The sequence below is a fragment of the Coturnix japonica genome, chromosome 10, assembly GCF_054131305.1.
Source record: "Coturnix japonica strain WE chromosome 10, WE-NBRP24, whole genome shotgun sequence".
Lineage (NCBI taxonomy): Eukaryota > Metazoa > Chordata > Aves > Galliformes > Phasianidae > Coturnix > Coturnix japonica.
The window spans coordinates 1,035,981-1,058,175 of record NC_140672.1 but is presented as its reverse complement, the minus strand read 5'-3'; the positions used below and the strand labels follow the sequence as shown (position 1 = coordinate 1,058,175).

Here is a 22,195-nt window from a genome sequence, read left to right as displayed (position 1 = left end):
TCAGCGCATGCGCAGTGCGGCGCTGCCGGACAGCGGCGGAACTTTTAAAGGGGCCGCGTCCCGGTACCGGCGGGTTCGGGGTCGGATGGAGCCGAGTTCGGGGCGGCGCTGCCGGCCGGGAGGGAGACTCGATATGAGCCACGGCTTCGTGCGGCACATCCGGCGGAACCAGCTGGCCAGGTACCGGTAACACCGGGACCGCCGTTATCCCCGTACCCCCGTTATCCCCGTACCCCCCCCCCCGGTACCCGGTGCTGATTCCCGGTGCCCAGGGACGCCTATGAGCGCTCCGTGAGACAGGCTCGGGGCAGAGCCCGGGGGCGACACACCGCGACCCCCCCCCGGCCCCGCCGTCCCGATCAACCCGTGTATAGAGCGAGGAGAGCCGGTAACGGGGGGGGGGGGCGACAAGAAGGGGGGGTCTATGGGGTGAAGGGGGGCACCCATGGGTGGGTTTGGGGGCACCCAATGTGGGGGGGGGGGGTGTGGGAGGGTCACTGTGGGGGGGCACCTAATATGGGGGGGTCGTCAGGGTGGGTTTGTTTAGGGGGTATTGGAGGGGGGGGAGCACCCAAGGGTGGATATGGGGGTACACAGTATGGGGGGGGGGTCCTCAGGGTGTAGGGGGGCACCCAAAATGGGGGCGGGGGCATTGGGGGGGGCACCCATGGGTGGGCTTAGGGGCACCCAGTGTGGAGGGAGGGGCGTGGGGGGATCCCCAGGGAGGGCATTGGGGGGGGGGGGTGGACACCCATGGGTGCTATTGGAGCTGGGGGGGGGGACACCCATGGGTGCTATTGGAGCTGGATGGGGGACACCCATGGGTGCTGTTGGAGCTGGGGGGGGGGGAGACACCCATGGGTGCTATTGGAGCTGGGGGGGTGGACACCCATGGGTGCTGTTGGAGCTGGGGGGTGGACACCCATGGGTGCTATTGGAGCTGGGGGGTGGACACCCATGGGTGCTATTGGAGCTGGGGGGGGTGGACACCCATGGGTGCTATTGGAGCTGGGGGGGGGACCCCCATGGGTGCTATTGGAGCTGGGGGGGGTGGACACCCATGGGTGCTGTTGGAGCTGGGGGGGGTCCTTGGGGGGGTCGTTGTGGTGCCATTGTGCTGGGGGGGCTCAGGGGTCCCTCCAGGTTCCAGCAGCCCGGGGTCCCCCCCGCCCCCTCCCCACCCCCCCCGCGGTCCCCGTCTCTTCTGCCTGGATTACGAAGGGGACGACGGCACCGTCACCAGCGTCATCGTGCACCAGGTGGGGGCTGGGGGGGGGGGGGTCTATATAGAAAAGGGGGGGGGTGTTGTTTGGAGACCCCTCCCCATATTAAATGCCGTGTTCCCTTATAGGGTGACAGCGCGGAGGACGTGACGCGCAGGGTCTGTGCCCGCAGCCCCCTGGAGCCCGCGCTGCGCAGCGCGTTGTGCCGCAGGGTGCGGGATGAGATCGGCAAGAGGATGGGGGGGGTGTGATGTGGGGGGGTGTGATGTGGGGCGATATGGGGCGATATGGGGTTATATGGGGCGATATGGGGCCAGCCCACCCCATAGGGGGCATTAAAGGTGCTGGTGGTGTGAGGGGCTGCGTGGGGTCAGTGCATTGCGGGTGGTGCCATGGGACGGCGGTGACACCGACAGGTCAGATCCTATAGGGTTGTTATTGTAGGGTGTCCCTATATGAGACCCGTAGGGTTGTTATAGGGTGCCCCCATATCTGATCCCATAGGGTCATTATTGTAGGGTGCCCCCCATATCAGATCCCATAGGGTTCTTATAGGGTGTCCCCATATCAGATCCTATAGGGTCGTTATTGTAGGGTGCCCCCCATATTAGATCCTGTAGGGTTCTTATTGTAGGGTGTCCCTATATCAGATCCCATAGGGTTCTTATAGGGTGTCCCCAAATTGGATCCCATAGGGTTGTAATTGTAGGATGTCCCCATATCGGATCCCATAGGGTTCTTATTGTAGGGTGTCCCCATATTGGATCCTATAGGGTTGTTACTGTAGGGTGTCCCTATATGAGATCCCATAGGGTTGTTATAGGGTGTCCCCAAATTGGATCCCATAGGGTTGTTACTGTAGGGTGCCCCCCATATTAGATCCTGTAGGGTTCTTATTGTAGGGTGTCCCCAAATTGGATCCCATAGGGTTATTATTGAAGGGTGTCCCCATATCGGATCCCATAAGGTTCTTATAGGGTGTCCCCAAATTGGATCCTATAGGGTTTTTATTGTAGGGTGCCCCCATATTAGATTCCATAGGGTTCTTATAGGGTGTCCCCATATCAGATCCCCTAGGGCTCTTATTGTAGGGTCTTCCCAGCAGGTCGCAATGTTTTGGTCCCTATTTATTGTAGGGTCTCCCATAACACATCCCATCATTTATTGTAGGGTCTCCTATAACACATCCCATCATTTATTGTAGGGTCTCCTATAACATCCCATCATTTATTGTAGGGTCTCCTATAACATCCCATCATTTATTGTAGGGTCTCCCATAACACATCCCATCATTTATTGTAGGGTCTCCCATAACACATCCCATCATTTATTGTAGGGTCTCCTATAACACATCCCATCATTTATTGTAGGGTCTCCTATAACATCCCATCATTTATTGTAGGGTCTCCTATAACATCCCATCATTTATTGTAGGGTCTCCCATAACACGTCCCATCGTTTATTGTAGGGTCTCCCCAGCCCTCAGTCTCTGTTTCTTGTAGGGTCCCCCATAGCAGCTCCTTCACTGTAGGGTCCCTCTAACGTGTCCCACTGTTTCTTGTAGTGTCTCCTGGCAGCTCCTGGTCCTTGTAGGGTCCCATAACATCCCACTGGCACTGTAGGGTCTCCAGCCTCCCTCTGTCTCTCAGCCCCACTTTGGGGTTCCAGGTGGGGCAGTGGGGCCTTGTGTTGTTATAGGGGCGGCCCAGCGCAGCCCCAACCCCAACCCCAGCCCCAATAACAGGAGCAGGACCCCCACCCCGACCCCCACCCCGACCCACCGCAGCCACGGAGCCCCCCAGCGCCGCCGGGAGCGCTGCCGCCGGGACACCACACGGGTACTGCGCCGGAACAGGGAGCTCTGCGGGATATGGGGGATATTAGGGGATATTGGGGGGTATTGGGGGGTATTAGGGGATATTGGGGGATATTGGGGATATTATGGGATATTGGGGGATATTGGGGGGTATTATGGGATATTATGGGATATTAGGGGATATTGGGGGGTATTGGGGGATATTGGGGGGTATTGGGGGGATATTATGGGATATTGGGGGAATATTAGGGGATATTGGGGGGTATTAGGGGATATTGGGGGGACACAGGGGACATGGGGGGACATTAAGGGACATTGGGAGATATTGGGACACTGGGGGACATGGAGGGACATTGAGGGACATTAAGGGATATTAAGGGACATTGGGGGCATTGAGGGACATTGGGGGGTCAACTGCAGCCCCAACCCCAAGGCTGCATCCCCCATACATTGTGTGCCCCCCACACACACCCAGGACTGTGACACCAAAGGCCATATCCCCATAGACCCCATGTCCTCATAGTGTCCCCCTACCCCACCCCAGCTTTATGTCCCCACAGCATCCCCCATGGCCTTTATATCCCCCCCATATCCTCCCATATCCCCCCATACCCCCCACTATATCCCCCATATCCCCCCATGCCCCTCCCATGTCCCCCTATATCCCCCCATATCTCCCTACATCCCCCCATCCCCCCCCATAACCCTATATCCCACCCCATATCCCCCCCATACCCCCACATACCCCCCTATATCCCCCCATACCCTCCCATATCCCCCCCATAACCCTATATCCCACCCCATATCCCCCCCATGACCCCCCCATACCCCCCCATGTCCCTTATAATCCCCCCCATAACCCTATATCCCCCCTATATCCCCCCCCATACCCCCCCATATCCCCCCCATAACCCTATATCCCACCCCATATCCCCCCCATACCCCCCCATATCCCTTATATCCCCCCCATACCCCCCTATATCCCCCCCATAACCCTATATCCCCCCCATGACCCCCCCATACCCCCCCATATCCCTTATATCCCCCCCATACCCCCCCATATCCCCCCCATAACCCTATATCCCACCCCATATCCCCCCCATGACCCCCCATACCCCCCCATATCCCTTATATCCCCCCCATACCCCCCTATATCCCCCCCATAACCCTATATCCCCCCCTATATACCCCTATACCCCCTATATCCCCCTCATATCCCCCCATACCCCCCCCTATATCCCCCCATACCCCCCACTATATCCCCCATATCCCCCCATGCCCCTCCCATGTCCCCCTATATCCCCCCATATCTCCCTACATCCCCCCATCCCCCCCCATAACCCTATATCCCACCCCATATCCCCCCCATACCCCCACATACCCCCCTATATCCCCCCATACCCTCCCATATCCCCCCCATAACCCTATATCCCACCCCATATCCCCCCCATGACCCCCCCATACCCCCCCATGTCCCTTATAATCCCCCCCATAACCCTATATCCCCCCTATATCCCCCCCCATACCCCCCCATATCCCCCCCATAACCCTATATCCCACCCCATATCCCCCCCATACCCCCCCATATCCCTTATATCCCCCCCATACCCCCCTATATCCCCCCCATAACCCTATATCCCCCCCATGACCCCCCCATACCCCCCCATATCCCTTATATCCCCCCCATACCCCCCCATATCCCCCCCATAACCCTATATCCCACCCCATATCCCCCCCATGACCCTCCCATACCCCCCCATATCCCTTATATCCCCCCCATACCCCCTATATCCCCCCCATAACCCTATATCCCCCCATACCCCCCCTATATCCCCCCATACCCCTCCCATACCCCTCTATATCCCCCCGTACCCCCCCCATACCCCCCCATACCCCCCCGTGCCCCCCCATGTCCCACCATGGCGCTCAGTTCCTCCACTCTCCCCCCCAGCTCCCCCAGTTTCCCGTCTCTCTCCAGCGCTTTGGCCACGTTCAGCCTCATCAGCTCCGTCACCTCGTCCGCCCGCTGCTGGCACCGGGCCAGCTCCGCCTGGGGGCAACGGGGGGAACGGGGGGTCATATGGGGTGGGGGGTCATTGGGGGGGGGGGTGACCATGGGAACATGGGGCTGTGGATGGAGGTAGGGGGATATTGGGGACACAGGGATGGGGGGGACATCAGGGCATGTGGGGTGATGGGGACAGGGATGTGGGGTGGGGATATGGGGGATTTAGGGATGTGGGGTGGGGGACAGTGGGGAAATGGGGACATTGGGGACATGAGACCCCGGATCTGAGACCTGGAGGGACTTTGGGACCCTCCCCCTAAGGATATGGGATGGGGGACAGGGAGGTACGGGGACATGGGGATGGAGTTATGGGGTGGGGGGTGTTCGGGATATGGGGGCTGTGGGGACATGGGATGGGACCATGGGGTGTGGGATGGGGGGTCTCAGGGCTTCTATGGGGTCTCTATGGGGCTATGGGGAGGCTATGGGGCTGCTATAGGGCTATGGGGCAGCTATGGGCTTCTATGGGGCTGCGGGGACATGATGGGGGTCAATGGGGAGCAGCAGGGAGGGGGGCACCAAAGGCACGGGGACGGAGGGGGGCGGAACCGGGACAGAACCGGGACAGAACCGGGCCGGGGGGGGGACAAAGGCGGCGCGGATCCCCCACCCCCAACCCGGGAAGAGAAAGAGAAAGTGGCCGCAGCGCTCACCATGGCGGGGGGGGACGGCGGGACCGACACCGGGACCGACACCGAGACCGGGACCGACTCGGCACCTCGCTCAGGACCGGACCGGCACCGGAGCGGCCTCACTCGCCCCGCCCGTCCCGGGGTCCCGCCCCACAGCGCGGAGCACGAAGGTCGGCGGTGACCCCGCCCCCCCCCCCCATAGATCCCATAACCCCACAGATGGACCCCCCCCATATCCCGTATCCCCATAGACGTGGCGTTGTCCCCCACAAACCCCATAGAGCCCCATAGAGCCCCATAGAGCTGCCCCCATCCAGCCCATAATGTCATAAAGCCACACAGGTGGGTCCCCTCCGGGAGCCCAAAACCCCAATGTGTGCCCATAGAACCCCATTAAACCCCATAGAAGCCCATAGAGGTGTCCCCAAAGAATCCCATAGGACCCCATAGAGCCGCATAGAACACCATAGAGGCCCATAGAGCCCCATAGAACACTATAGAACCCCATAGAGGTGTCCCCATAGAACCCCATAGAACCCCATAGAAGCCCATAGAGGTGTCCCCATAGAGCCCCATAAAGGTGTCCCCATAGAATCCCATAGAACCCCATAGAGGTGTCCCCATAGCCCCCATCTGTCCCCATTGTCACTGCCGTCTTTGTCCCCATGTGCCTGGCAGCACTGCGGCCATTGGGGACAATGGGGGGGGGGGTCACAGGGATATGGGGCCATTATAGGGACCTGGGGACACCATAGGGATATAGGGACCATAGTGTCCCATAGCCGCCCCATAGCTGCCCCACACTGGGGGAGGGATGGGGGGGGGAGGTCAGAGGTCACTGGGTCAGAGGTCACTGTGGGGTCAGAGGTCACGGGGCGGCTCCCCGCCCCATAGCTGCCGTCGGTTCCTATAGGGCGGAGGGCGCTGACGTGGCGGGGGGCGGGGACACGGCGGAGCAATGGCGGCGGAGGAGGAGGCGGCGGGTGGGGGATGCTGTGGGGCTCCTATGGGCTTCTATGGGGCGGCTATAGGGCCTCTATGGGGCCACGGGGCTGCTATAGGGCTATGGGGCGGCTATGGGGCTGCTGCAGGGCTATGGGGCCGCTATGGGCTTCTATGGGGTCTCTATGGGGCTATGGGGCGGCTATGGGGCTGCTATAGGGCTATGGGGCAGCTATGGGCTTCTATGGGGCAATGGGGTAGCTATGGGGCCTCTATAGGGTCTCTATGGGGCTATGGGGCTGCTATGGGGCTGCCGTGGGGCACTGAGCCCACTGTTGGGGCTGTGGGGCTGCTATTGGGTCTATGGGGCTGCTATGAGGCTGATCTGTGTCTCAGGGGCTGCTATGAGGCCATGGGAACATGATAGGGCTGTTGTAGGGCTGCTATGGGGGCTGTGGGACCGCTGTGGGGCTGCTGTGGGATTGTGGGGCTGTTATGGGGCAACGAGGCCACTACTGGGGCTATAGGGTTTATAGGGGGCTATGGGACCTCTATAGGGCTGCCCTGGGGCAATGAGGTCTCTATATGGGCTGTAGGGCAGCTATGGGGCTATGGGAGCTCTATAGGGCTGCCCTGGGGCAATGAGACTTTTATAGGGGCTATAGGGCGGCTATGGGGCTATGGGACATCTATGGGGCTGCCCTGGAGCTCAAGGGGCCGCAGCCCTCACACCGTCTGCCCCACAGCCGCCCCACGGCGCCGCAGGCCGGGCCGTGCCGACCCCGCACCCCACAGCCCCCCGGAGCCCCCCCACGGCCCACACAGCCCCCCGGGGTCGGCCCGACGCCTGCTGGGCTTCGAGCTGAGCGAGCTGACACAATGGGACCGGCTGGTTCGGCTGCTGCACCGACCCACAGACCCCGCAGCACTCGGAGCCTTCAGGGCTGCGTTCGGTGAGAGGACAAAGGGGGGACGTTGATGGGGGGTGACATCAATGGGGGGGGATGGGGGGGACATTGATGGGGACAGTGGGGGGGATGGGGGTGGGATGGGGGTGGTCTCGGTGATGGTTGGTGATGATGGTGCTGGTGCTGGTGCTGTTGGTGTCAATGCTGGTTCTGTTATTGGTGCTGTTGGTGCTGGTGCTGGTGCTGGTATCGGTGCTGTTGGTGCTGATGGTGCTGGTGTTGGTTCTGGTATTGGTGCCAATATTGGTGCTGATGTTGGTGTTGGTGCTGGTGCCAGTGTTGGAGGTGTCGGTGCTGTTGTTGGTGCTGCTGGTGCTGGTATTGGTTCTGTTGGTACCGGTGCTGGTGTTGGTGTTGGTGCTGGTCCTGGTTCTGTAGGTACCGGTGCTGGTATTGGTCTTGGTGCTGGTCCTGGTTCTGTTGGTACCAGTGCTGGTATTGGTGTTGGTGCTGGTATTGGTGCTGGTGCTGGTCCTGGTTCTGTTGGTGTTGGTGCTGGTCCTGGTTCTGTTGGTACCAGTGCTGGTATTGGTCTTGGTGCTGGTCCTGGTTCTGTTGGTACCAGTGCTGGTATTGGTCTTGGTGCTGGTCCTGGTTCTGTTGGTACCGGTGCTGGTATTGGTTCTGTTGGTGCTGGTCCTGGTTCTGTTGGTACCAGTGCTGGTATTGGTCTTGGTGCTGGTCCTGGTTCTGTTGGTACCGGTGCTGGTATTGGTTCTGTTGGTGCTGGTCCTGGTTCTGTTGGTACCAGTGCTGGTATTGGTCTTGGTGCTGGTCCTGGTTCCGTTGGTACCAGTGCTGGTCCTGGTTCTGTTGGTGCTGGTATTGGTTCTGTTGGTGTTGGTGCCGGTCCTGGTTCTGTTGGTGTTGGTGCTGGTTCTGTTGGTGTTGGTGCTGGTCCTGGTTCTGTTGGTGCCGGTCCCGGTTCTGTTAGTGCTGGTCCTGGTTCTGTTGGTGCTGGTCCTGGTTCTGTTGGTGCCGGGCTCTGACCGCCCCCGTCCCCTCCCAGGGCTGCTGATGTTGCTGGACGTGCCGCAGGAGCGCGGCATGGCGCGGCTGGATTTCCGCTACCTGGACGGGCTGCAGGTCTGTCGCTTCCCGCTGCTGCCCGCGCTGCAGCCGCTGCCCCTCGACTGGATGTACCTGCTGTACGCCATCATGGCGCTCGGTACGTGGGGGGGCAGTGGGGTGGGTGTGGGGTCAGTGGGGTGGGTATGGGGTCATTAGGATGGGTATGGGGTCGATGGGGTGGGTGTGGGGTCAGTGGGGTGGGTACAGAATCAATGGGGTGGGTAACAGGGTCTTTGAGTAGGGTATGGGGTCATTGAGTTGGGTTTGGGGACATTGGGATGGGTATGGGGTCAGTGGGTTGGGTACAGGGTCATTGGGATGGGTATGGGGTCATTGGGATGGGTATGGGGTCATTGGGATGGGTACCGGCTCATTGGAATGGGTATGGGGTTATTGAGTTGGGTACAGGGTCATTGGGATGGGTATGGGGTCATTGGGATGGGTATGGGGTCAGTGGGATGGGTAAGGAGTCACTGAGTTGGGTGTGGGGTCAGTGGAGTGGGTACAGGCTCAATGGGTTGGGTACAGGGTCGTTGGGGTGGGTATGGGGTAATTGAGTTGGGTATGGGGTCAATGGGGTGGGTACAGAGTCTTTGGGGTGGGTGTGGGGTCGTTGGGATAGGTATGGGGTTATTGAGTTGGGTACGGGGTCATTGGGATGGGTATGGGGTCATTGGGATGGGTATGGGGTCATTAGGATGGGTATGGGGTCATTGGGGTGGATGTGGGGTCATTGGGGTGGGTGTGGGTTGGGTACGGGGTCATTAGGATGGGTATGGGGTCAATGGGATGGGTAAGGAGTCATTGGAGGGGGTATGGGGTCATTGGGATGGCTATGGGGTGGGTGTGGGGTTATGGAGATGGGTATGGGATGGGTACAGTGTCATGGGGATGGGTATTGGGGTGGGTATGGGGTCATTGGAAGGGGTATGGGGTGAGTATAGGGTCATGGAGGTGGGTATGGGTCGTTGGGATGGATGCTGGGTCGTGGTGATGGGTTGTGGTTGGTGTGGGGTGGGCATGGAGCCACTGGGGGGATAATGGGGTCAGTTGGGATGGGTGTGGGGCCATGGGGTGGTGTGTGGGATGTGGGATATGGGGTGATGTGGGGTGATGTGGGGTGATGTGGGGTGTCCCGCAGGCGCCCTGGGGGTGATGCTGGGCTGCTGCTACCGGCTGAGCGCCGTGTCCTTCCTGGTGCCGTATTGGTACGTGCTGCTGCTGGACAAGGCCAGCTGGAACAACCACTCCTACCTGTACGGGCTGCTGGCCTTCCAGCTGGCACTGCTGGGCGCCGACCGATACGGGTACGGGGGGTGGGGTGGGGGGGACAGGGGGGGTGTGGGGATGTGGGGCCATGGGGGTATGGGGGTATGAGGGTACAGGGATGTGGGGATATGGGGTCATTGGGGGATATGGGGTCATGGGGATGTGGAGGTGTGAAGGTACAGGGACATGGGGTTATGGGGTCATTGGGGGATATGGGGTGTACAGGGACACAGAGACGTGGGGTCATCATGGGGCACAAGAACATGGGGATATTGGGACATGGGGACATGGGGTGGGGGCAATGGGGGAGGGAGAAGGGATGGGGAGGTGCAGGTGGGGTATGGGGCCATGGGGTGGGTCGGTGTGGGGTGTCCTATAGGGTTGGGTCCCCACAGGGCGATGGAACCTTGATATCCCCATGCTTCCCAATGGGCCCCACGTCTCGCTGTCCCCATGGGGCAGTTGTGCCCCCACCCCACAGCTCACACCCCCTCAGTGCCGCCCCCCTGTCCCCACAGCTCCATCGACGGCCTCTTCCACCCGCAGAAGCGCAACGCCCACGTCCCGCTGTGGAACTACACCCTGCTGCGAGCACAGGTGGGTCCCACCCCACTGCGCCCCCCCACAGCATCCCCAGCGGGGCCGTCACCGTGTGTCCCCACAGATCTTCATCGTCTACTTCATCGCGGGGCTGAAGAAGTTGGACGCTGACTGGGTGGGGGGGTACTCCATGGGGTCGCTGGCGAAGCATTGGCTCTTCTCCCCATTTCGGTGAGTGGGGTGGGGTGGGTTGGTTGGGTTGGGTCATGTTGGGTTGGGTTGGGATGGGTTGGGTTGGGTTGGGATGAGTTGGGTTCAGTTGGGTTGGGCTGGGTCATGTTGGGTTGGGTTTGGTTGGGTTGGGTTGAGTTTGGTTTGGTTGGGTTGGGTTGGGTAGGATTGAGTTGACTTGGGTTGGGTTGGGTTGGGGTGAGTTGGGTTGGTTGGATTGAGTTGGTCTGTATTAGTTGGGTTCAGTTGAGTTGGGTTGGGTTGGGTTAAGTTGGATTGGGTTGGGTTGAATTGAGTTGAGTTGGGCTGTTTTGAGTTGGGTTGGTTTGAGTTGGTTTTAGTTGGGTTGGATTGAGTTGGGTTGGGTTGGATTGTGTTGGGTTAGTTTGAGTTTGGTTGGATTGTGTTGGGTTGAATTGAGTTGGGTTGGTTTGGGCTGGTTTGAATTGACTTGGGTTGGTTTGAGTTGGGTTGAATTGAGTTGGGTTGGGTTGAATTGTGTTGGATTGAGTTGGTTTGGTTTGAGTTGGGTTGCATTGTGTTGGTTTGAATTGAGTTGGGTTGGTTTGAGTTGGGTTGGGTTGAATTGAGTTGGTTTGGATTGCATTGTGTTGGATTGTGTTGGGTTGGGTTGGATTTAGTTGTGTTGGATTGCGTTGTGTTGGATTTAGTTGTGTTGGATTGCGTTGTGTTGGATTGTGTTGGATCTGATGTTGTTGCCGCAGGCTGGTGCTGTCGGAGGAGCTGACGAGCCGCCTGGTGGTCCATGGGGGGGGGCTGGCTCTGGATCTCTCTGCCGGGTTCCTCCTGTTCTTCGATGCCACGCGGCCCCTCGGCCTCGTCCTCGTCACCTACTTCCACTGCATGAACTCGCAGCTCTTCAGCATCGGTGAGGGGGGTCATTGGGATGGGGGGCACCGGGGGGTCCCTAACACCGCCCCCATGTCCCTGACGCCCCCATGTCCCCCCCAGGGATGTTCTCGTACACCATGCTGGCCAGCAGCGGGCTGTTCTGTGACCCGTCATGGCCGCGCCGGCTGTGTGCCCGCTGCCCACGGTGGCTGCAGGGGGCACTACCCACCACCGCCCCCCCCCGGCGCAGCCCTGACTGTCACTATGGGGGGCGGGGGGCTGCGTGGCGCCCCACAATCCGGCAGCAGCTGGCGGCCGCCTTCACGTTGCTCTATGTGCTGGAACAGCTCTTCCTGCCGTACTCACACTTCATCACACAGGTGGGGGCAATGGGGGGGGGTTATGGGGGCAATTGGGGGGGGGTTATAGGGGTATGGGGGCAATGGGGGGGGGGGTTATGGGGGTATGGGGGGGTATGGAGGGACATGGCATGGGGATGGGGGTGGGGAGGGGGGATGTAGGGGGGGTGGGGGCACAGGGGGGCGTGGGGACATGGGTGGGGGGCACATAGGGGGGTTGGGGGCACTGCTGGGGGGGCACATAGGGACCCAGGGACATTGGTGTGGGGAGCAGTGGGGGGAGGACAGTGCTGGGGGGGCACATGGTTATAGGGACAGCACTTGGGGGGACATGGGGACACTGGTGGGGGCACACAGGGATATGGGGACACTGGTGGGGGCACACAGGGATATGGGGACGCTGCTGGGGGGCACCATGGGGCATCCTGTGCCTTGTGACCCCCCCAGGGCTACAACAACTGGACCAATGGTCTCTATGGCTACTCATGGGACATGATGGTGCACTCCCGCTTCCATCAGCACGTGAAGATCACGTACAGAGATGGGCTCACCGGGGAGGTGGGCTACCTGAAACCAGGGGTGAGTGCGGCCCTATGGGGTGGGGGGGGGCTGGGAATTGGGGTGAGGGTCTGCGTGCTGATGGGGGGGGGCTGTAGGTGTTCACGCAGACCCGGCGCTGGAAGGACCACGCTGACATGCTGAAGCAATACTCGCTGTGCCTCAGCCACATCCTGCCCCAGTACAACGTGTCCCAGCCCCAGATCTACTTCGACATCTGGGTGTCCATCAATGACCGCTTCCAGCAGAGGTGGGGGGTCCTGGGGGGGTCTTGGGTGGGTCTTGGAGGGTCCTGGGTGGGTCTGGGGGGGTCCTGGGTGTTGCTGAGCCCGGCTCTGCCCTTGGTGTGGGGATGGTGTGGGGGTGGGGGCACACATGGGGGTGTTGGGGTTCCAAGGGGGCATTGACCCCATTGGTGGGGATGGGGACATCACTGCGTCCAATGGAGGTGGGGACACATAGAGGGACATGGGGGGGGTCCTGTGGGATGCTGACCCCATCAATAGGGACGTGTATGGGGACGCTGAGGGGGCTGGTGGGGCGCTGACCCCATCACAACTCCCAACAAAATGAAGATGGATATTGGGACAGCGGTGGGGACACATATGGGGACACATATGGGGACATGGAGGTGGCCAAGTGGGGCACTGACCCCATCACCCCGTCCAGTAGAGGCGGGGATGCATGTGGGGACACATGGACATCATAGGGGACATTGGGGGCTCTTGTGGGGTTGGGACACACGTGGGGTCACTGGGACGGCTCTGTGGGGCGCCGGCCCCACTGGTGACCCCGTGGTTGGTGACCCACAGGTTGGTGGACCCACGGGTGGATCTGGTGCAGGCAGAGTGGTCCCCGTGGCGCCCCACACCCTGGGTGCTGCCGCTGCTGCTGGAGCTGTCGCCGTGGAGGGAGAAGCTGCAGGAGCTGGAGAGCGGCCTGGACGGACACACGGACGTGGTGTTCATCGCTGACTTCCCCGGTAGGAGCAGAGGGAATGAAAGTCCCCATAGAAGATGGGGGGGGGTGGGTGGGGGGGGGGTCGGACAAGGTTGGGACAATGGGATGGGGTTGGATGGGGTTGGGTTGGTTTGGGGTTGTATAGGATTGGGATGGAGTTGGGATGGTTGGGTGGGATAATTGGAGGGGATGGCGTTGAGTGGATGGTTGGATGGGGTTAGGTTGGTGGGATGGTTTGGGGTTGTATAGGATTGGGATGGAGTCGGGGTGGTTGGATGGGGTGGGATGGGGGTAGTTGGGATGGAGTTGGATTAGATGAGGTTGGGATGGGGTTGAGTGGAGTTGGAAGGGGTAGGGATGGAGTTGGGTTGGATGGGATTGGGATGGAGTTGGGGTGGTTGGATGGAGATGGACGGGGTGGGGTTGGACAGTGTCAGGTTGGGGTTGGATGGGACAGGACTGGGATAGAGCTGGGTGGGATGGGACTGGGATGGGTGGTGGGGATGGTGGGATGGGGTTGGGATGGTGGGATGTTGTGGTTGGGCAGGTTTGGGTTGGATTGGGGCAGGGTTGGGACAGGGTTGGGTTGGATGGGACCGGGATGGGGTTGAGTGGAGTTGGTTGGATGTGGTTGGGTAGGACTGGATTGGTTGGGATTAGGATGGGTGACATTGGGATGGAGCTGGGTGGGATGGGAGCGTTACAGGTGCTTGGATGGGGTTTGGTGGGGGGTTATGGGGGTTTATGGGGGTTTATGGGGCCGCCCCCAGCCCAGCTGAGCATCCAGCCCCGGTTCAGGTTTGCACCTGGAGAACTTTGTGAGCGAGGACCTGGGCAACACCAGCCTGCGGGTGCTGCAGGGCGACGTGCTGCTGGAGCTGGTGGAGCAGCAGCGCAACCACAGCCTGCACCAGGGGGACAGCATGCAGGTATGGGGGGGGTGGGGAATGGGGGGGGGTCGTTGTGATGCAGGGGGGGGTCACTGAGCGGCTGCACCCACAGCTCCCGGCCGGGCAGTACCACAAGGTGCACACGGTGTCGGAGCAGCCGTCGTGTTACATGTACACGTACGTCAACACCACGGCCATGGAGCTGGAGCAGAACCTGACCCGGCTGCAGGAGCTGAGAGAGCGGCTGCAGAACGGAACCGGTGAGCGGAGACATGGGGGGACCAGAATCAAACCCTGAACCGAACCCAGCCCTACCCCAACCCTAATCCTAACCCAGCCCTACCCCAACCCTAATCCTAATGCTACCCTAACCCTAACCCAAACCCTGCCCCTGACCCTAATGCGATCCTAACCCTAATCGGTGAGCACCAACATGGGGGGACCAGAAACCTAAAGCTACCCTAACCCTAATGCTACCCTAACACAGACCCTAAACCTAACTAGTGAGCACCACCATGGGGGGGACCAGAACCCTAACCCTAACCTTGACCCTGACCATAACCTTAACCCAAAGCCTAACTTTAATCCTAACTCTACCTTAAAACTACCCTTGACCCTAATGCTACCCTAACCGTAACCCTACCCTAACCCTAATCCTAACACCAATCTTACCCTAACTCTAATCCTAATGCTACCCTAACCCAAACCCTACCCGACCCTAACCCTAACCCTACCCTACCCTATCCCTGACCCTAACCCAAACCCTAACCTTAACCCTAACTCTAACCCTGACCCAAATCCTAACCCTACCCTAACCCAAACCCTCCCCTAATCCTAACATAATCCTGATCCTAACCCTACCCTAACCCTGACCTTACCCAACCCCTAACGCTACCCCAACCCAAACCCTGACCTCTTCCCCCCCCCCAACCCAGAGACAGCCCCGCTGCCCCCCGAGCTCCGTCCCCTTGTTGGTGACCCCCTGCCCCCCGGTTCCGTTCTGGACCCGCTGGTGGCCACGTTCCTGCGGCGGCAGAAGCGCCTGGAGGAGGCAGGACAGCGGCGCAACGCCAGCAGCGCGCAGCGCGTCCTGCGCTTCCTGCAAAGGAAACTGCATCTCTTCCGACGCAGGTGAGACCCCCCCAGCCCAAACCCACCCCCCCATTAACCCCAACCCTATTAATTAACCCCAACCCCATTAATTAACCCCACCCCCCCCCATTATCTCAGCCTGCTGATGACCTGCATCGCTCTGCGCAACCTGGCTCTGGGCCGCCCCCCCCCCGAGCAGCTGGCCCAGGAGGTCGCCTTCGCCAACTGGGGGGAGGGGGAGGATGGAGGGGGGGGCACGACGCTGCCGCCCCCCCCCGAGCTCTGAACCCCCCCCCATTCAATTCATTATAACCACAATAAAAGCTTTTCTATTCCCAAAGGCAGAACCTCACCGTGACTTTATTGGGGGGGGGGGGTGAAACCGGGTGTAAACGGTCCCAAAAAATGGGGGGGGAGAAAAAGAAAGATGTGTTAAAAGGGGGAGGGGGAAAGCGACCCCCCCCCCCCCACCTCCATAAAGGCACTAATGGGGCCGAGCCCGGGGGGGGCAGGTAAACAAGCCGGCTTCTCTGTACCACACCGGCCAAAGCGCCCCACAGCCGGGGGGCCCCAGCGCCACTGGGGGGCACTAAGAGCCTCAGAGCCCCCCATGTCCTCAATGTGGAGGGGTGGGGGGGTGGGGGGGGTGGGATGTGGGGGGGGGATCAACCAGGAGCTGCCGTCTGAGCGCGGGGGCTTCTCTGTATCACACCCCCGCGCCTCAGCACACAATAAATAACGCCACTATAAAACGTTCAAGTATTTAGGGCCGACCCCCCCCCCCCAAAAAAACCCCATCCCCCCCATAATCAAAGCCCCACAGCTCAGCTGAGCCCCCCCCGGCCCAAGGCAGAGCTGTGCAGTTCTGGCTTCTGGTTTCTTATAAAGAAAACAGTGGAAATAATTAAAAGAACCTTGTCCTCGTGTGGGATGGGACCCCCCCCCATATCACACGAGTGGAGCTTAAAAGGCGTCAGAGCAGCACAGCCAGCACCAGGGGGGGGGTCTGGGTTAATTGGGGGGGGGGCAGCACTCAGAGCTCAGCCATTGAGGTTCTACATTGGGGGGGTTGGGGGAGGCACGAGGCCGCGTGTGGTCCCCACACAACGCAACTGTGGGACAGATGGGGGGGATATGGGGGGGGAGGGGGGGGGCTTTTCCCCCAAGAGCCTGAAGCTTCTCTGTAGGTGACGCCAGGACGGGGGGGAAAGGCCCCGCGGGGTCAGTACTTGAGTTTACGGGGCACCTCCCAGGGGAAGCTGTCCCTACCGAAGTGACCGTAGGCTGCGGTGCGTTGGTAGATGGGCTTCTTCAGGTCCAGGTCCCTGAAACACAACGGGATCAGTGGGGCTGCCAGACAGCTCATGGCAACCCCAATATGAGACCCCCAACATGAGACCCCCAACGTGAGACCCCCAACGTGAGACCCCCAACATGAGACACCCAACATGAGACCCCCAACGTGAGACCCCCAACGTGAGACCCCCAACGTGAGACCCCTCCCCAGCCCATGTAGGCGGCAACCCCCAATGGGCACTATCCCATATCCCATGTCCCATAGACAACAGCCAACATCCCATATCCCACGTCATATGTCGTATCCTGTATCTCATATGCCATATCCCACAACCCACATCTCCTATCTCATATATCATATGCCATATCCCATACCTTATATGCCATAGAGCATGTCCCATATCGCATGTCCCACATCCCATCTCATATTCCATATCCCATACCACACATCCCCCCTTACCCCATATGTTCCTCACCCCACATCCCCCATCCCATACCCCATATATCCCATACCCCACATCCCCCATTCCTTACCCCATATATCCCATACCCCACACCCCTTACCCCACATCCCCCCCATCCCATACCCTATATCCCTTACCCCATACATCCCATACCCACCTCCATACTGAACCAGCCCCACTCACAGCCCTGGGGCCGTCCTGCCTCCATTCAGCCCCATCCATGGGGCAAAACGCAGCCCCCCCCACCAGCTGAGTCGCCCCATTGACCCCCCAAATCCCCCCCATACCTGACAATGACCCCCGGGCGCAGATCAAAGTTCTTCTTGACGATGTCCAGCAGTTCCCTCTCGCTCTTCTGCGACGTCCCGTAATGGAAGATGGAGATGGAGAGCGGGTGGGACACCCCGATGGCGTAGGAAACCTGAAAGGGGAAAAGGGGTGGGTATATGGGGGGTGGGTGTATGGGGGGGTGGGTGTATGGGGGGGTGGGTGTATGGGGGGTGGGTGTATGGGGGGTGGGTATATGGGGGGTGGGTGTATGGGGAGGTGGGTGTATGGGGGGGTGGGTATATGGGGGGTGGGTGTATGGGGGGGTGGGTGTATGGGGAGGTGGGTGTATGGGGGGGTGGGTATATGGGGGGTGGGTATATGGGGGGGTGGGTATATGGGGGGGTGGGTATATGGGGGGGTGGGTGTATGGGGGGGTGGGTATATGGGGGGGTGGGTATATGGGGGGGTGGGTGTATGGGGGGGTAGGTAAATGGGGGGGTGGGTGTATGGGGGGGTGGGTGTATGGGGGGGTGGGTATATGGGGGGGTGGGTATATGGGGGGGTAGGTAAATGGGGGGGTCCCCACCTGCACCAGGACGCGGCGGCACAGCCCGGCCTTGATGAGGGACTTGGCGACCCATCGTGCAGCGTAGGCAGCGGAACGATCCACTTTGGTGTAATCCTTCCCAGAAAAGGCCCCCCCTCCATGTGCCCCCCAACCCCCATAAGTGTCCACGATGATCTTCCGGCCCGTCAGCCCCGCGTCACCCTATAGGGGAAATAGGGGGACACACATCAGCACCAGCACCGGCCCCATGGCACAATGTGGGTCTGGGCTTTCGGTACCAGACCTGGGGGCCGCCGATGACGAAGCGCCCGCTGGGCTGCAGGTGGTAGATGGTGTCCTCGTCCAGGTACTTGGACGGCACCACGGCTTTGATCACTTTCTCCTTCAGGGCATCCCGCATCTCGTCCAGACAAACCTCCTCGTCGTGCTGCACCGAGATGACGATGGTGTGCACACGGATGGGGATGACGGCACCGCGGTCCTGCATGTACTGCACCGTCACCTGGGGGGGGATACAGGGTCACAGAGGGGCTGGGGGCACAGAGGGACCCTATGGGGACATTGAGGGACCCTATGGGGACATTGAGGGACCCTATGGGGACACTGAGGGACCCTATGGGGACAATGAGGGACCCTATGGGGACAGAGGAACCCAATGGGGACAATGAGGGACCCCATGGGGACACTGAGGGACCCCATGGGGACATTGAGGGACCCTATGGGGACAGAGGGACCCAATGGAGACAATGAAGGACCTTATGGGGACAATGAGGGACCCTATAGGGACAGAGGGACCCCATGGGGACACTGAGGGACCCCAAGGGACCCAACATCACTGAGGGCCCCAACAATATGACCAAGGAACTCAGAAGTGACACCAAAAACCCAACAATGGCACCAAGCAGTGACATTGAGGGACCAATAGAGGCAGTGAGGGACCCAATGGGGACATTGAGGGACCCAATTGTGACACTGAGGGACACTGAGGCACCCAGCAATGTCACCAAGGGACACAACAACGTGATCAAGGGACCCAGAAGTGACCCCAAAGGCCCAACGGTGACATGGGGAACCCAATGGATGCCAATGAGGGACTCACAACGCCATTAAGGGCCCCAAAGTGCCACTGAGGGACCCAGCAGTGATGCCAAAGATCCAGCAGTGCCACCAAGGGACCCAATGGGTGCCACCAAGGGACTCAGGATGCCATTAAGTGCCCCAAAGTGCCACTGAGGGACCCAATGGGTGCCACTGAGGGACTCAGGGTGCCATTAAGGGCCCTAAAGTGCCACTGAGGGACCCAATGGATGCCACTGAGGGACTCAGGGTGCCATTAAGGGCCCCAAAATGCCACCAAGGGACTTAATGGGTGCCACTGAGGTCCCCAACATCATCTCAAGGGACCCAGCCATCACCCACCTGCGTCTTGGAGTCAGGACGCAGCCAGGGCAGGGTTCCATTGCGGCGCAGCTCGGCTAGCTTGGCGTTGAGTTTGTGTGCCAGCACGATGGTGAGCGGCATGCACTCCTCCGTCTCATCCGTGGCGTAACCAAACATCAGCCCCTGCCGTGATAAAGGGGCAGTTCCAGAGCTTGGCATCACCGACACCGCGCCGGCACCGCGCCACCAAACACACCTGATCGCCGGCACCGATGTCCTCCTCGCTGCGGTCCAGGTGAACACCCTGAGCAATGTCTGGGGATTGCTGCTCCAGGGCCACCAGCACGTTGCAGGTCTTGTAGTCAAAGCCTGGGGGGTAATAGGGGGGGGGGGGTCAGAGGGCTGCTCAAAGTGGGGATGGGGGGGTCTGTGCTGATCAAAGAGTTGATATGGGGGTTGGGGGGACAGTGGGCTGCTCAAAGGGTTGATATGGGAGATAAGGGGGTCAATAGGCTGGTTGAAGAGCTTATTTGGGGATGGGGGGGTCAAGAGGCTGCTCAAAGTGGGGATGGGGGGTCTGTGCTGCTCAAAAGGCTGATATGGGGGACAGGGGGGTCAGTGGGCTGCTCAAAGTGGGGGTGGGTCTGTTCAGCTCAAAGAGGGGTTAAGGGGACAGTATACTGCTCAAAGGGCTAATCTGGGGGTGGGGGGGTCATTGTGCTGCTCAAAGAGGGATTTGGGGGGGGTGTTCAGCTTAAAGGGTTGAACTGAGGGATGGGGGGGGGTTCGTGGGCTGCTCATAGAGGGGCTGGAGAGTCAACTATGCTGCTCCAAAGGCTGATAAGGGGGCTGGGGGGGGGTCAGGGGGCTGCTCATAGTGTGTGTGTGTGGGGGTGTGTCTGAGCTGCTCCAAGGGTTGGGGGAGGTCAGTGGGTGCTCCAAGGGCTGATATAGGGGGATGGGGGGGGTCAATGTGCTGCTGAAGATGGGGGTTGGGTGGGGGTCTGTGCTGCTTTAAGGGCTGATCTGGGGGGGGGTGTGTCCCCGCTGTGCACCTTTGGAGGAGTCGTCGTATCCGATGTGGCGGATGGTGTCCCTCACAACCTTCTGGTAATCAACAGCAGCTCGGGACGTGATCTCACCCGCCAGCAGAATCATCCCCGTCTTTGCAACCGTTTCTGTAACGGAGGTGGGGGGAAAGGAAGGTTGTGAGTGTGTGTTGGGGGGGTTGAGCTGCAGGCTGAGCTCCTGCATTGCTCTTATATTGCTCCTATATTGCTCCTGTATTGCCCTGCATTGCCCTGCACCACCCACTCACCGCAGGCCACTTTGGCGTCGGGGTCCTGCCGCAGGTGGGCGTCCAGCACCGCATCGCTGATCTGATCGCAGATCTTATCTGATGGGGGGGGGCAGAGCGGGGTGTGATCGCAGCTCAGTCTGTGCCCACCCCCAGCCCCCCCCCCACCGCAGCCGTCCTTGGCGGCGACCTTTGGGAGCGCAGCGCAGCCGGATGGGGGGGGGGGGGATGATGGCGGTGGGGTCGAACCTTCGCCCCCCGCTGTGGGTGGGTACGGGGTTGGGGGGTGGGATGGGGGAGGGGCGGGTGTTGCCGGCACCGCCCCCCAACCCCCGGCGATGCGTTGCGGGGGGGTCCCGCAGCGCGGTGACAACGGGAGCGGATCGGGGCCGGGTGCGGGCGGTGCGGGGGGGGCTGTGATTCCACCCCACCCGGGATTCGCTCCGTCACGGCGCTGACTCACGCCCCCCCCCCCCATCCCGCCGCTCCCCGCAATGTCACGCCGCTCCGTGCCGCCCCCCCCCCCATTTCCCGCGCCCTCCCCACGCGCTGACCACGTGCGCTGCGGGGCCCGCAATGCGGCGCGCGCGCGCCCCGTGACGTCACGCCGCCCCCCCCCCCCCCGCCCCGCGGGAAAACGGCGCGCGACCACCCCGCCCCGCCCCTCCCCCAACACGACCAGGCCGCAACTGCGCCCCCCGCGTCCGGCCGGGCCCGCACCTGGGTGCCCCTCGCCCACGGACTCGGAGGTGAAGAGGAACGTGCCCTCGTCGATGAACACGTCGTGGAAGCCGTTGAGCTGCCCGTTCATGGCGGCGGCGGCGCGGAGCGGAGCGCGGGGAGCGGCGGCGCGCGGCGGGGAAGCGGCGAACTGAGAGCGGCCCCGCAGCACCGCCCCTACTTATAGACTCGTGTCCCCGCCCACCTCCGGCTCCCGACCAATGAGCGCCCAGCGACGGAACCACGCGCTGATGGCGGAGGGGGGGGAAGTTACGTAACGAGCGGGGCTCCACGCGATGCCACCGCGATATGGAGCCGCCATAAGAGCCGGGAGGGTAAAGAGACAAAGAACGGAGCGGGGCCGCCCCGCAGGGCTCCGTCATTGCGGCGGAACGGGCGGGAGCGGCGATGAACCGGGAGCTGCGCCCCCCACAATGGAGCGGACCGGACCATGGAGGCGCGCGGCGGCGGCGCGCACGCGCAGAGGGGAGGGTGGGCCGCGCATGCGCAGTGCGGACACGGCGGGTTTGGGGACGGCCCCGCCCCGTCCGCCATGTTGGGCCGCGCGGTGCCGCCATTGTGTGCAGGGACGGGGCGGGTGTAGGGCCACGGGTACAGGGTACGGGTACGGGGTACGGGAATAGGGCCACGGGTACGGGGCCATGCGGGGTGTGGGAGCTGCGGGGTGGGCCGGAACGGGATCCGGAGCTGCAGCAGGCCGCGGCACGG

The 22,195-nt window shown here is 61.1% G+C and overlaps 4 protein-coding genes across 5 annotated transcripts; 3 read left to right on the top strand and 1 right to left on the bottom strand.

Annotated features, from left to right (window-relative positions):
* The first annotated feature begins 13 nt into the window (after positions 1-13).
* C10H2orf68 (chromosome 10 C2orf68 homolog) lies at positions 14-5,151 on the top strand. The gene is made up of 6 exons (XM_085510793.1): positions 14-180; positions 273-388; positions 1,132-1,259; positions 1,352-1,435; positions 2,968-3,061; positions 4,991-5,151. The coding sequence occupies exons 1-6, from the start codon at positions 86-88 to the stop codon at positions 5,149-5,151; spliced, it is 678 nt and encodes a 225-aa protein (XP_085366919.1). The 5' UTR covers positions 14-85.
* Positions 5,152-5,572: 421 nt separating this feature from the next.
* On the top strand, positions 5,573-15,811 carry GGCX (gamma-glutamyl carboxylase). 2 transcript variants are annotated; one of them, XM_085510069.1, is made up of 15 exons: positions 5,573-5,909; positions 7,428-7,634; positions 8,659-8,817; positions 9,862-10,027; positions 10,508-10,586; positions 10,654-10,760; positions 11,486-11,649; positions 11,733-11,992; positions 12,419-12,550; positions 12,628-12,779; positions 13,342-13,511; positions 14,288-14,418; positions 14,492-14,639; positions 15,315-15,510; positions 15,610-15,811. In XM_085510069.1, exons 1-15 carry the CDS (start codon positions 5,588-5,590, stop codon positions 15,755-15,757), a joined length of 2,541 nt encoding a protein of 846 aa, XP_085366195.1. In that variant the 5' UTR covers positions 5,573-5,587; the 3' UTR covers positions 15,758-15,811. The 2 variants fall into 2 exon arrangements, with proteins under 2 accessions (XP_085366195.1, XP_085366196.1); XM_085510070.1 differs by lacking the exon at positions 5,573-5,909 and adding an exon at positions 6,590-6,722.
* Positions 7,730-8,652, top strand: LOC146759101 (uncharacterized). Its single transcript, XM_085510442.1, has one exon. The coding sequence runs from the start codon at positions 7,730-7,732 to the stop codon at positions 8,636-8,638; it is 909 nt and encodes a 302-aa protein (XP_085366568.1). The 3' UTR covers positions 8,639-8,652.
* MAT2A (methionine adenosyltransferase 2A) lies at positions 15,797-21,619 on the bottom strand. The gene is made up of 9 exons (XM_085510095.1): positions 21,467-21,619; positions 20,768-20,845; positions 20,505-20,627; positions 19,706-19,818; positions 19,489-19,632; positions 18,353-18,571; positions 18,088-18,270; positions 17,519-17,652; positions 15,797-16,796 (listed from the first exon to the last, which is right to left on the bottom strand). Exons 1-9 carry the CDS (start codon positions 21,555-21,557, stop codon positions 16,694-16,696), a joined length of 1,188 nt encoding a protein of 395 aa, XP_085366221.1. The 5' UTR covers positions 21,558-21,619; the 3' UTR covers positions 15,797-16,693.
* Between the last annotated feature and the right edge of the window lie 576 nt (positions 21,620-22,195).

Coding starts and splice junctions, on each gene's coding strand:
- LOC146759101 (XM_085510442.1), top strand. CDS start 7,730: ATGGGGGTGGTCTCGGTGATGGTTGGTGATGATGGTGCTGGTGCTGGT.
- C10H2orf68 (XM_085510793.1), top strand. CDS start 86: ATGGAGCCGAGTTCGGGGCGGCGCTGCCGGCCGGGAGGGAGACTCGAT. Junction 181..272: donor CGGCGGAACCAGCTGGCCAG/GTACCGGTAACA, acceptor CCCGGTGCCCAG/GGACGCCTATGAGCGCTCCG. Junction 3,062..4,990: donor GCCGCCGGGACACCACACGG/GTACTGCGCCGG, acceptor TCTCCCCCCCAG/CTCCCCCAGTTTCCCGTCTC.
- MAT2A (XM_085510095.1), bottom strand. CDS start 21,557: ATGAACGGGCAGCTCAACGGCTTCCACGACGTGTTCATCGACGAGGGC. Junction 19,633..19,705: donor ACATCGGTGCCGGCGATCAG/GTGTGTTTGGTG, acceptor TTATCACGGCAG/GGGCTGATGTTTGGTTACGC. Junction 18,572..19,488: donor GTCCTGACTCCAAGACGCAG/GTGGGTGATGGC, acceptor ATCCCCCCCCAG/GTGACGGTGCAGTACATGCA.
- GGCX (XM_085510069.1), top strand. CDS start 5,588: ATGATGGGGGTCAATGGGGAGCAGCAGGGAGGGGGGCACCAAAGGCAC. Junction 10,587..10,653: donor ACACCCTGCTGCGAGCACAG/GTGGGTCCCACC, acceptor GTGTCCCCACAG/ATCTTCATCGTCTACTTCAT. Junction 14,419..14,491: donor ACCAGGGGGACAGCATGCAG/GTATGGGGGGGG, acceptor CTGCACCCACAG/CTCCCGGCCGGGCAGTACCA.